General features: G+C 37.2%; 1 protein-coding gene across 1 annotated transcript; it reads left to right on the top strand.

The window, feature by feature from the left end:
- Nucleotides 1-1,635: 1,635 nt before the first annotated feature.
- Nucleotides 1,636-7,550, top strand: LOC107488375 (uncharacterized). The gene is made up of 13 exons (XM_016109119.3): nt 1,636-2,026; nt 2,332-2,466; nt 2,839-2,865; nt 3,373-3,463; nt 3,824-3,867; nt 4,189-4,287; nt 4,695-4,752; nt 4,881-4,933; nt 5,209-5,310; nt 5,554-5,619; nt 5,796-5,917; nt 6,217-6,388; nt 7,089-7,550. The coding sequence occupies exons 1-13, from the start codon at nt 1,883-1,885 to the stop codon at nt 7,143-7,145; spliced, it is 1,170 nt and encodes a 389-aa protein (XP_015964605.1). The 5' UTR covers nt 1,636-1,882; the 3' UTR covers nt 7,146-7,550.
- Nucleotides 7,551-9,925: the final 2,375 nt, after the last annotated feature.

Below are 9,925 nucleotides of genomic sequence, written 5' to 3'. Positions count from 1 at the left end.
TGCACGTGGGTCTGGATGGGGTTGTGGTTCGCTGCCTAGTGGGTTCGGAGGTGGGGGTTTCGGAGGGGGGGTTGAGACCACGACCTTGTTCGCTGACTTCTGCAGTCCGAACCAGATGGAGCCGGTATTTGGTGCGGGGAGTGATTTTTTTGCTGAGATACAGGAGTTTGCCAGCACAGATGGTGATTATAGGCCTCAGTTTGAGGGAGGGGCAGTGGATCTTAACGTCGATCTGAATGAATCACCGACTACTTATCAGGGAGGTCCGTTTGCCATGGGTGGTACTCCGGCATCTGCCGTGCAGGGACAGACACACACACAGTTACCTGACGAGACCGAGCGTGCTTCTGGTATGGAGGTTCATCCACCTGAATCATATGTACCGGTCACTCAGAGGAGGAAGCGCATCATCAAGCCAGCCAAGTGTGGCACCGGGTCACATATGTGTTAGCTAGTGGGGTATTGCTATGTTGTTGTTATGGTGTTCATGTAGGGCTTCTCACTGTGGTTGATGTTATGTTGTTATTTAGTACTGTTGTGGTTTCGATATTGTTATGTTGTTATTAAACACATTTGCCGTTTCGTTATATAACACATAATTCGTTCTACGATATTGAGGGATAAAGATTTGCACATAAATCGTGCTAGGTTGGTGGGGGTTAGGAATTTGCAGGTAAATCGTGCTAGGGGGTTGAGGTTTACAAAGATGCACATAAATCGTGGCAAGGTAACGTGTTTTAGTTGAAAATACATAACTCATACTAGGCTATGACGATTTATGTGTGACTTGCAAAACACACTAGGGTGGGACGATTTATGCTTTATTCACCTATGTAATTCATGCATAAATCGTTCCAGGGTACAATGTTTTACATATTAAATAACACACACCAACCTAGGACGATTTATATATTATATAGTTTAGGGGATTCACGTTCAAGAAAATCATTTAGAGGATTCACATAAAATAGGAAAGCAAATAATTTATTTAAATAAAAAACTCTTAACTTTACCCAAAATTATTAAATTATTTAATAATTTTTAATTATTAATTTTACATAAAATTAATTATATTTTAGTCACCACCCATACCATATACATAGACTCGGTGGACATGCATGCATGCTGAGTCAACCTAGCTGAATTCGTTTGGCATATAGCTGCAATTTGTTGAGCAACCTTTGTTGTCCACAAGAAGAACCCTATACCTTATAGGCTTCTCAAGTTGCACACTTGCACACTATGTGGCCTGAGTAGGGGGGTGATTCGTCCCCCAAAGTCCAAACGCAGCACGTGTTTCTGTTTGTGGTGTTATAATGTTCGTGGCACTGCATCTGCAATTCTGCATGCCCTACAGGCCTGCACAACTTCAACCCTTTCCCAATCTGGACGGTTCTTCTTTATTCTCTTTTTTCCATTATTTATTATACCGGACTGGACCGGACACCTCCCCCGCAAGGCCGCAAAGTTATCAAACCGAACCGGACAATAAATTTGGTCAACACATGAGCTTACTGAAGATAAACATTTTTAAAATTAAAAATAATTAATATTGACTAATTAAAAATTAATTTACGTAACCACATTTGTTTTTAAATAAATTTGAAGAGAAAAACAATTTCACACACTAAAAATTCCCGTCCAACATCACACGAGGCAAGCGTTGCTACCCTCCAGCTGGACAGTGTAAAAGGAAGAGAGAGAGCGCGCTAAATTCGCGCCCTCCTTTTTTGTCTCTGCTATTTCTCCGCCAAGGGAAGGTAGGGGACGCCACCGCATCTTTCGGCGTCTCAGTCTCTACCTTCCCTTTCTGTTTTTCCTTCTCTTTTCTTCTTAGATTTTGATTCTCTATCTCCGATCTACATTCTCCATTCCCTTCCAGATGCCGCTCGCCTCCAATTGTTCGCCCTGCTGCGCCGCGGCTCCTAGAGCCGCCGCAGCTACCGTATCGCAGAGGAGGCCACGGCGTCTGCCTAATGCATGGAGCAATTCCAAGGCTACCTATCCATTTCTGCGACTGTCGGAGGTGCATTTCTCGCGATCTTTCGTGATTAAGCTTTTTCTTACTTCGATAATATCTATGCGTTTTTTAATCTTGAAGTATATCATACTCGATTTTGCAATTTTAGCTTCGCTTATAATATATTGGAACTTTTAACCAGTAGAGATGCTATTGCTATACATAATTTCACATCGTTTGAAACGATTCCAGCTGAAGCTAATATCAGGCTGCTAATTTTGACATTTGAGCTTCAGATTCAGTTGCAAGTTGTCTAATATTTACGATGATACTTGGTTCCTCACTAGTTATCTCTGTTTTATTTGGTGCAGAATGAGAAGTTCAATGTCTCTCGTTTAGCTGTTACCCACACTAGCTGGCGAGTTAAAGACCGGACCATATCAATGGCGTTAGTGAGCGACACTTTAGGACAAAGGGAAGATGTAGCCAGCTCTTCTAGTATTTTGGTAATCCTCCACTTAGTTTCATGCATTTTTCACGGTTAATTCGTGTGTTACTTTGCTATACTGTGTAAACACTTCACAGTAATAAATAAGAAGGCATAACAGAAGAAAATATGTTTATTATAAGGTGGAAATTCAGGTGCAATCGACTTCACATGAAGTTGATAGATGAGAGCGGTTAGATGATTTGATTGATTTGACTAAATTTTCATCTAACGGCTCTTAGACATCAACTTCACTTAAAGTCGACTGCATCTGAGTTTCCACTTTATTATAATTATCACTTCACGGCCTGTTTCTGTAATCTCTTTTTCATATAATGAAATTATACATATATATATCGTATACTTGTATTGACATTTTCTTTTTTGGCAGGCATATGAGTTGATTCAAGGTGCAAATGTAAGTATTTTAGTTTCCTGTTTAACCATTTCAAATTATAGAAACTGCTTGTATCTAATTCATCTGGTCCTGTTGTGTTCTATTCGGTTCATTAGGGCATAGCTCTCTGTGAGGGAGTGCTGTATTCGTTTAATTTGTATCTTGTTTAGCTATTTTTTCCCATCCAATGCAAAGGACCCGCCCTCATTGACCTCCATTTACACACATATATCTTCTTATTTTAGCCTAATCAGGTTTGGTTGTTGAAGTTGGCATGACTTACTGCATAAGAATGTTAGAAGTAGATTATGCTCTCTTTTGTAATAGAAAGGACTTTTAGAGAAGAAAAAAAAACCCTAAAAAAACTTAATCTCTAAAAAGGAACCGAATTAGCATTTCATTTTCCTGGTCCTTAAAAGAGGATGGTCCACTTTCCTCATCAACATGATTTTTTTGTATTGCTACAAAGTGGATAAAGTAGCAACTTCTTTTGAAAATACTAATATACAGCATAATTGTGGTGTACAGGTTAGATGGAATTCTGTTCTGGACAAGTCTATACCTGATCCACCGACAGCTGTTTTTCTACATGGGATCCTTGGTTGCAGAAAAAACTGGGGTAAGTGCTGCTTCTTCAATTGCACTTTAACTTATGTTATATATGATATTGTTCATCATTTGCGTGCATTTTCCATTTATGTTTATTTCAATCAAATAATTTGTATTATGTGTGTAATAAGACAAGTGACAATCTTACCCTTGGCATCCATACTAAATGACAACAAATGATTAAATTTGTGTCTGGATTTTTTTTATTATTTTGTAATTCGAGAATCTAGATGTAGTGGATATTTGTATTAAATCCCTTTCTATTTAAAATACATGTATGCATATATGGTTCTCAAAAAAGAAAAAATAAAAGAACGGAAAGCATGTTCTGTTAGTTTAATAATTCACTGATGAAAGAATGCTATTGCAGGTACTTTTGCTAAGAGAATGGCCAAAGAGTTTCCAACATGGCAGGTATTTTGCTGCACTTTTTTTTCGCTAAGCTTTATTGTATTGCTTGACATATAAATATCAAGACCAGGCAATAATTAATCAATTTACCATCTATAGCAACCAATTTAAAAAATTATAAAGGATCTACTTAAACTGAAAATTGAAGTTACTAAAGTGAAATGCTCTTGTTTATTGGTGATTCAATTAAATTAGATCAAGTTTTTAACCTCCTTTATCATGGATTATTTTGTATCATGGGTATCCTAATTTTTAGGTTATAGATATTGCATTATGGAGTTACACAATCTAAATCCTATTTGTTTTTGTTGTTTCTATTGGCAGTTTCTTTTAGTAGATCTTCGATGTCATGGGGATTCAGCATCAATCAACAAGAGAGGCCCCCATACTGTTGCCTCTGCTGCTCTTGATGTTTTGAAACTGGTGCCTTCTCTAGCTTATATAATTGATATAGTGATTTTGCTATAGAATGTATATATCAGTCCCTCATTGCCCACTCCTTTACAGTTCAGTTTCTCTGTCCAATATTGGCTTTACATCTTTGGCTCCTTGGATTCTTATTTGAACTAGATTGTACTTTTTTACATTAAAATGTCCAATGACACAAATTATGGGATTAAAATGCTTTACATCTAAAACTAAACCTCAATATGTTTTATGCCTTTATGGATCATTGTATAAATAATGCAAAACCTTCTTGGAATGTGTATTCAAGCTTTGTTGTTGTATTTAATAGATCTTATTTAAGATTTTTTTGGTTTATATTGTTTTTATAAGTGTAATCTGGTTTTGTTGTCTTGGAATGACTTCCTTTTTGTTCTTCTGGATAGGTACGTAAGCTAAGAATTACTCCTCGTGTGTTAGTTGGCCATAGTTTTGGTGGAAAAGGTTAGTTATTTGCTGTTTGATCAAATTTTTATCATTTTTGTGTACATATTTTATAAAAAAAATTTCCTTTAGCTCCTTTATATGTTCTTTTAACTTTCGTTTATTCTGCTTTTCATTTCCATTTTTAGTTGTTTTGAGCATGGTGGACCAAGCTGCAAAACCTCTTGCCCGACCAGTGAGAGTAAGCTCAAAGCCTTTTTTGACGCATAATCTGTGTTAATTATATGGCAATATTTTCATGATTGTGTTATGTGGTTATCAAAACAGCATATTGGTTCATCAGTGTATTATCAGATAGGTTGTGTCAAAGATGTAGAAATTGAAAGCATAAAATATTTTGGTAAAAAATAAATTGAATAATCTTGCAATAATTATTATAGTTATATTTGAGCTTCTTGCTTGTACTTCTGTGAGTGCCTCTGAGTTGGTTCTTACTTGTTTTTATGCTATATTTAGGTCTGGGTTCTAGATGCTACCCCTGGAAAAGTACGAGCAGGTGGAGATGGAGAGGACCACCCAGCAGAACTGATATCCTTACTTAGTACACTGCCAAGGGAGGTAGATCTTCAGTAGATTTTTTCAGAAGTATTGATAATTTTATATATTACATTATATAGGTGCTTTCTATATATATAAACCAATATGTTATGTTCTTCGGTTGTCTTCTCAGTCACCTATAATGACTTTTCCTTTCTCTTCTTTTTAGTTTATTTTATGTTAATAATTTGACAGAATTTATATTTCTTAGTTCTATATTGTGAGTGAGATTTTATTTGTTATGTGATCCTTTCTTTAAGGAAGGTCTCTTCAAAGCGGGATATTGTCAAAGCGTTAACTCAGCAAGGATTTTCCAATGACGTGGCACAGGTATAGTACTATGCGTACTTTTAATACTAACCACTGTTCAATTTGTGGATGTATTATTTCTTGCTTATGTAGTTTATTATTTCATGTTTATCAATGTGTTTAGTACCATATACATGTTCATTCAACAGGTACTTTATGTCCCTCTAATTTTATAACTTTTATTGTTTTGCATGTAGTGGGTTGTGACTAACTTACGACCTACCAACTCTTTTGGATTACGATCATCAGGGTTTTCATGGGTGTTTGACCTGAGGGGAATTGCAGAAATGTATCAATCCTATGAAGAAACAAATATGTGGTATTTACTGTGATTTCTCATAGCAATAATAGCTGAGTAGATGTTGTAATGCCTCTGACTTATCTAGATTTGGGATGGGGTTCATCCTGCCTTGATATGAAGTATAATACTGAAAGTTCCTGTATTTCTTCCGGTTCATTTAATATATAGTTTGTCCCACTGAAACTATAATTCCATGGTTGGTGTAGTTTACAGATGCCAGGATTAGTGACTTCTTCAATCACATGGAAATTTTAAATTTAGTTTTTCTGAACTAGATTACATACAGAGCCAATGCTATTTTATGCTTCTGTTTCTAGGAAAATTGTTGAAGATATTCCTCGAGGTGTTCACATGAACTTTTTGAAAGCAGAAAGAAGCTTACATAGGTGGGCTCTTGAGGATCTTCAACGAATTCATGCTGCAGAGGAGCTCGCTTCTGAGGAAGGAGGTGGAGTTGAAATGCATGTTCTTGAAGATGCTGGCCACTGGGTATGTTATATGGTGTTATAATTTCAAGTGTATCTCTTTATATGCATATTTTTCACCTTACATGTGTATCCCCAAGACATGTCCTAAAATACTCAAATAATGAATAACATAATAGCATTGTTGATTTAGTCCTAAGTTGGCGCTGTGATTTTAGGCTTATTGTAATTGATCCCAAATCCAGATAAAAGGTTGAGTTCCACAGTCAATAGTGAAATTATAACAGATGAATCTTCATGAGCAGCCCCAGTTAGAGAGAAAATGCTTATTTCTTTATGTATTATATTCTTATTGCCAAGTGCCAATTTGTCAACTTGTTTGATATTAGTGAAACTTTGGATAATATGAACTTGAAGGTCGGGATATATTCTTAGCAAACTAATACACTTTACTTTAATCATCCTTCAAAGTCCTTGACCTATTTTCGGTCTTTAATTCTGTGCATCATAAGTACGTGCTCATGTCTACAAGTTTGTCATTGCTTGGTATATATAATGGTGAAAATAAACTTGAAGAAAAAGTTTTTGTTACCTGGTAATTATTTTACCAAGATGCGAACAGAGATAATTACTTTATCAAGACTGGTAATCGTTTATTAGGGTATATATCAATGATGAATGAGGATGTGCTGTGTCTTGCGGAGCTTTTGCATGACCATCTGATTTTTTTTTGGGTTCAAGGATTTAACTTTGTTTATCAACAGGTACATGCTGATAACCCAGATGGGCTCTTCAGGATACTATCATCCTCTTTCTGGTGAAGGAAGATTTGAATTTCCAAATATGCACACTGCTTGAGTAATTTATTTTATATCTTGGGTGAACTTGCCTTCAGAGTATGATTTCATCAAATGTTCTATTGTCCTTTTTCTTTTTTACCACCAATACCTCTTGTATATATGCTTTTTCCTCCTCCTCCATCTCCTCCTCCTTATTTTTTTAATTGTGATTTCTCCTTCTGATAATGAAATATACGGGTAGAGTGTTGACCTAAGGTTTAGTTGTTTAATATGAGTTGTGTGTTGACCTGAACATGATTTTTGGGTCTTAACTCTTAACTGTCTTAGAGACACAGAATTTCAATCTGTGTTTCTGATGTACGAAACGTTATATATGTAATGTTTGAGATAATATTGAGCTCTCGATGACTTTTTTAAATTCCGTAATATCTTCCATTCCTTTTTATCCTTATTTATTTATTTATTTTTGGACAGTTATCCTTATTTATTTAAGAGAACTTTTTTGAATTCAAACCTCTTTTCGCTGTCTAAATTCGTCTAAAAATTAATTTATATTCGCTAAGTTATGTGCCAAAATTGATTCCTGACCATACAAGTGATGTTAAAAAATTTCATCAACAGAGGGGCATTGTTTATTCTGAGAACTTCGGGTTCTTCTCCAAAAAAGGGAGTTTATTCTTAGCCTTGAATCAATCACCAGATCTTCTTTCTCACATAACACTTACCCTCTGAACCGTCACAACCACCTGAACCTGAAACACACAACTTTTAATCTTCAATATTTCTCATCATGAACAACATAGAAGGAAAAGTCATAAAGCTTAACAAGAAAAGACTGCTTAAATATAGTAGGCAAGGTAATAAGTGACAAGGAGATAAAGTTCAAAACATACAGAAATGCTTTGCTGAGAATGTGGGAAAACCCTCAAGGAGTAGCAGTTACAGATATTGGATGGAAGAAGATGCTATTCAGCTTCAAGGACAGGAAGAAGAGGCTGCAAATCATGCAGAATGGACCATGGAGTGTCAAAGGAAATATGGTTAATCTTCGACTATGGAGGGAGGGCGAGTCAGTTTTTGAGGTTGACCATGATTACATAGAATTCTGGATTCAAGTGCATGGCATTCCACATGACTTCATGGAGAAAGAAACAGGTATTCTCATCGGAGAAATGTTAGGAGTTTTGGTCGAAGCGGAAGAACCAAAAACAGATGGAGTCTTGAGGAGAACGTATTTGAGAATCAGGGTGAGTATTAACATTACTAAGGCTTTACCTACAGTATTCTGGTTAGATAGAGAGAATCTGCCACCGTTGTGGGTTTTTTTCAAGTATGAGAGGCTGCCGGACAGCTATTGCTTCAACTGTGGTATTCTAGGGCATGAGAAGAAAACATGCAAGAATCCGACAGCGGCTTGCTGGGATCCAACCAAGAAAAAATATGCATTGGGACTGGGAGTAAGCCAGGGTCGACCAGGCCCAACCATGGGAGGAGGTACCTCAGAACAAGGAGGATGGAGGCAGGATGGGGAAGAGCAGGCGCGTGAACAAAGGAACCCTGAGAGAGAGAGTAGCGAAGAACGAAGCTCTGAGGAGAGTAGGTTTATGGCACAGAGAGTCTCACAGCAGAAAATCCGGGAGGAAAGTGTATGGGAAAACCAAATGAGGAGAGAAGAAGAAATGGCAGATGCAGAAGAGCAGGTAGAAGAAGTACCTAGAATCCCTGATTTTCAGGAAGAAGGGGATACGCAACAAGACCTAGGGGCAACCTATAAAATCAGCAATCTAATTAAAGAGATAAGAGAGAGGAAGAATGAATGGGCCAACATCCAAAAGGCCCAGAAGGAAGAAAGGAGAAATGAGGCTAAGGAATCAGATGGAAATGGACAAACAAGGGAGATTGGGCCCAGAACAGGGGCTTTATACCAACAAGCTAGGAAAGGTGAAGGAAGTGGGCTGAACAGATATACAACGGAAGGGGAAGAAGTGAACAGCTATATAATAGGAGAGAGGCAAATGGGCCCGGGTAATAGAGAAAAAGAAACCATTGGCCAGGAATTAAAAAGGCTTATGTTAGCAAGGAAGTGGAATGAACAAGCGTGTGAAACCAGAATAAAGGAAAAAGAAAACCAAGAACTAATGAAGGGGGGAAAAGAGAAGAATGCTTTAAGAAATCCATCCGAGGAAGCACAAAATTCAAAACAGAAAGGTGTGGATCAACAAGACAAACAAGGGGAGAATATCTACTATGTTGAGTTAGCAAGTGATGAGGATGAAGATAAAGGAAAGGAAGCACAGACAGATTGGGAAACGCGACTAGTAAAAAAGTTGGAATTCAAGCTGAATTTGAAGAGGAAACGAGAAACTAAACAGATTCCAATGCTAACTTATAGGGATGAGCATGAGGATCAAGAAGACAGAGAACCCAAGAAGACAAAGAACAGCTTCAACACCAAGGCTACAGGGGAGTATCAACTAGTTAATCATGGTTCTGGTCAGACTATAGGAATACAAATGGCTGAGGAGGCGGGCCTAAACATGCCCCAACCTCAGCCATGAGTATTATTAGCTGGAATTGTCGGGGAATAGCGGCTGCCCCGACAGTTTCTGAGTTGCATAATCTTTGTAAAAAAGTAAAGCCGCTTATAGTGTTTTTAATGGAAACCAGGGCAATCAAGAAAAAATGAATAGGATAAGAAGAAGGCTGAATTTTGACAAGTTATTTTGCGTAGAACCCTGGGGCCTGTCCGGTGGGCTATGTTTGTTATAGAAATCTAATACTAATATCAATGTTTATGAGTG

This window comes from Arachis duranensis, chromosome 5 (assembly GCF_000817695.3).
Source record: "Arachis duranensis cultivar V14167 chromosome 5, aradu.V14167.gnm2.J7QH, whole genome shotgun sequence".
In the NCBI taxonomy this organism is placed as follows: domain Eukaryota; kingdom Viridiplantae; phylum Streptophyta; class Magnoliopsida; order Fabales; family Fabaceae; genus Arachis; species Arachis duranensis.
This window is presented reverse-complemented; position numbering and strand designations above follow the sequence as displayed.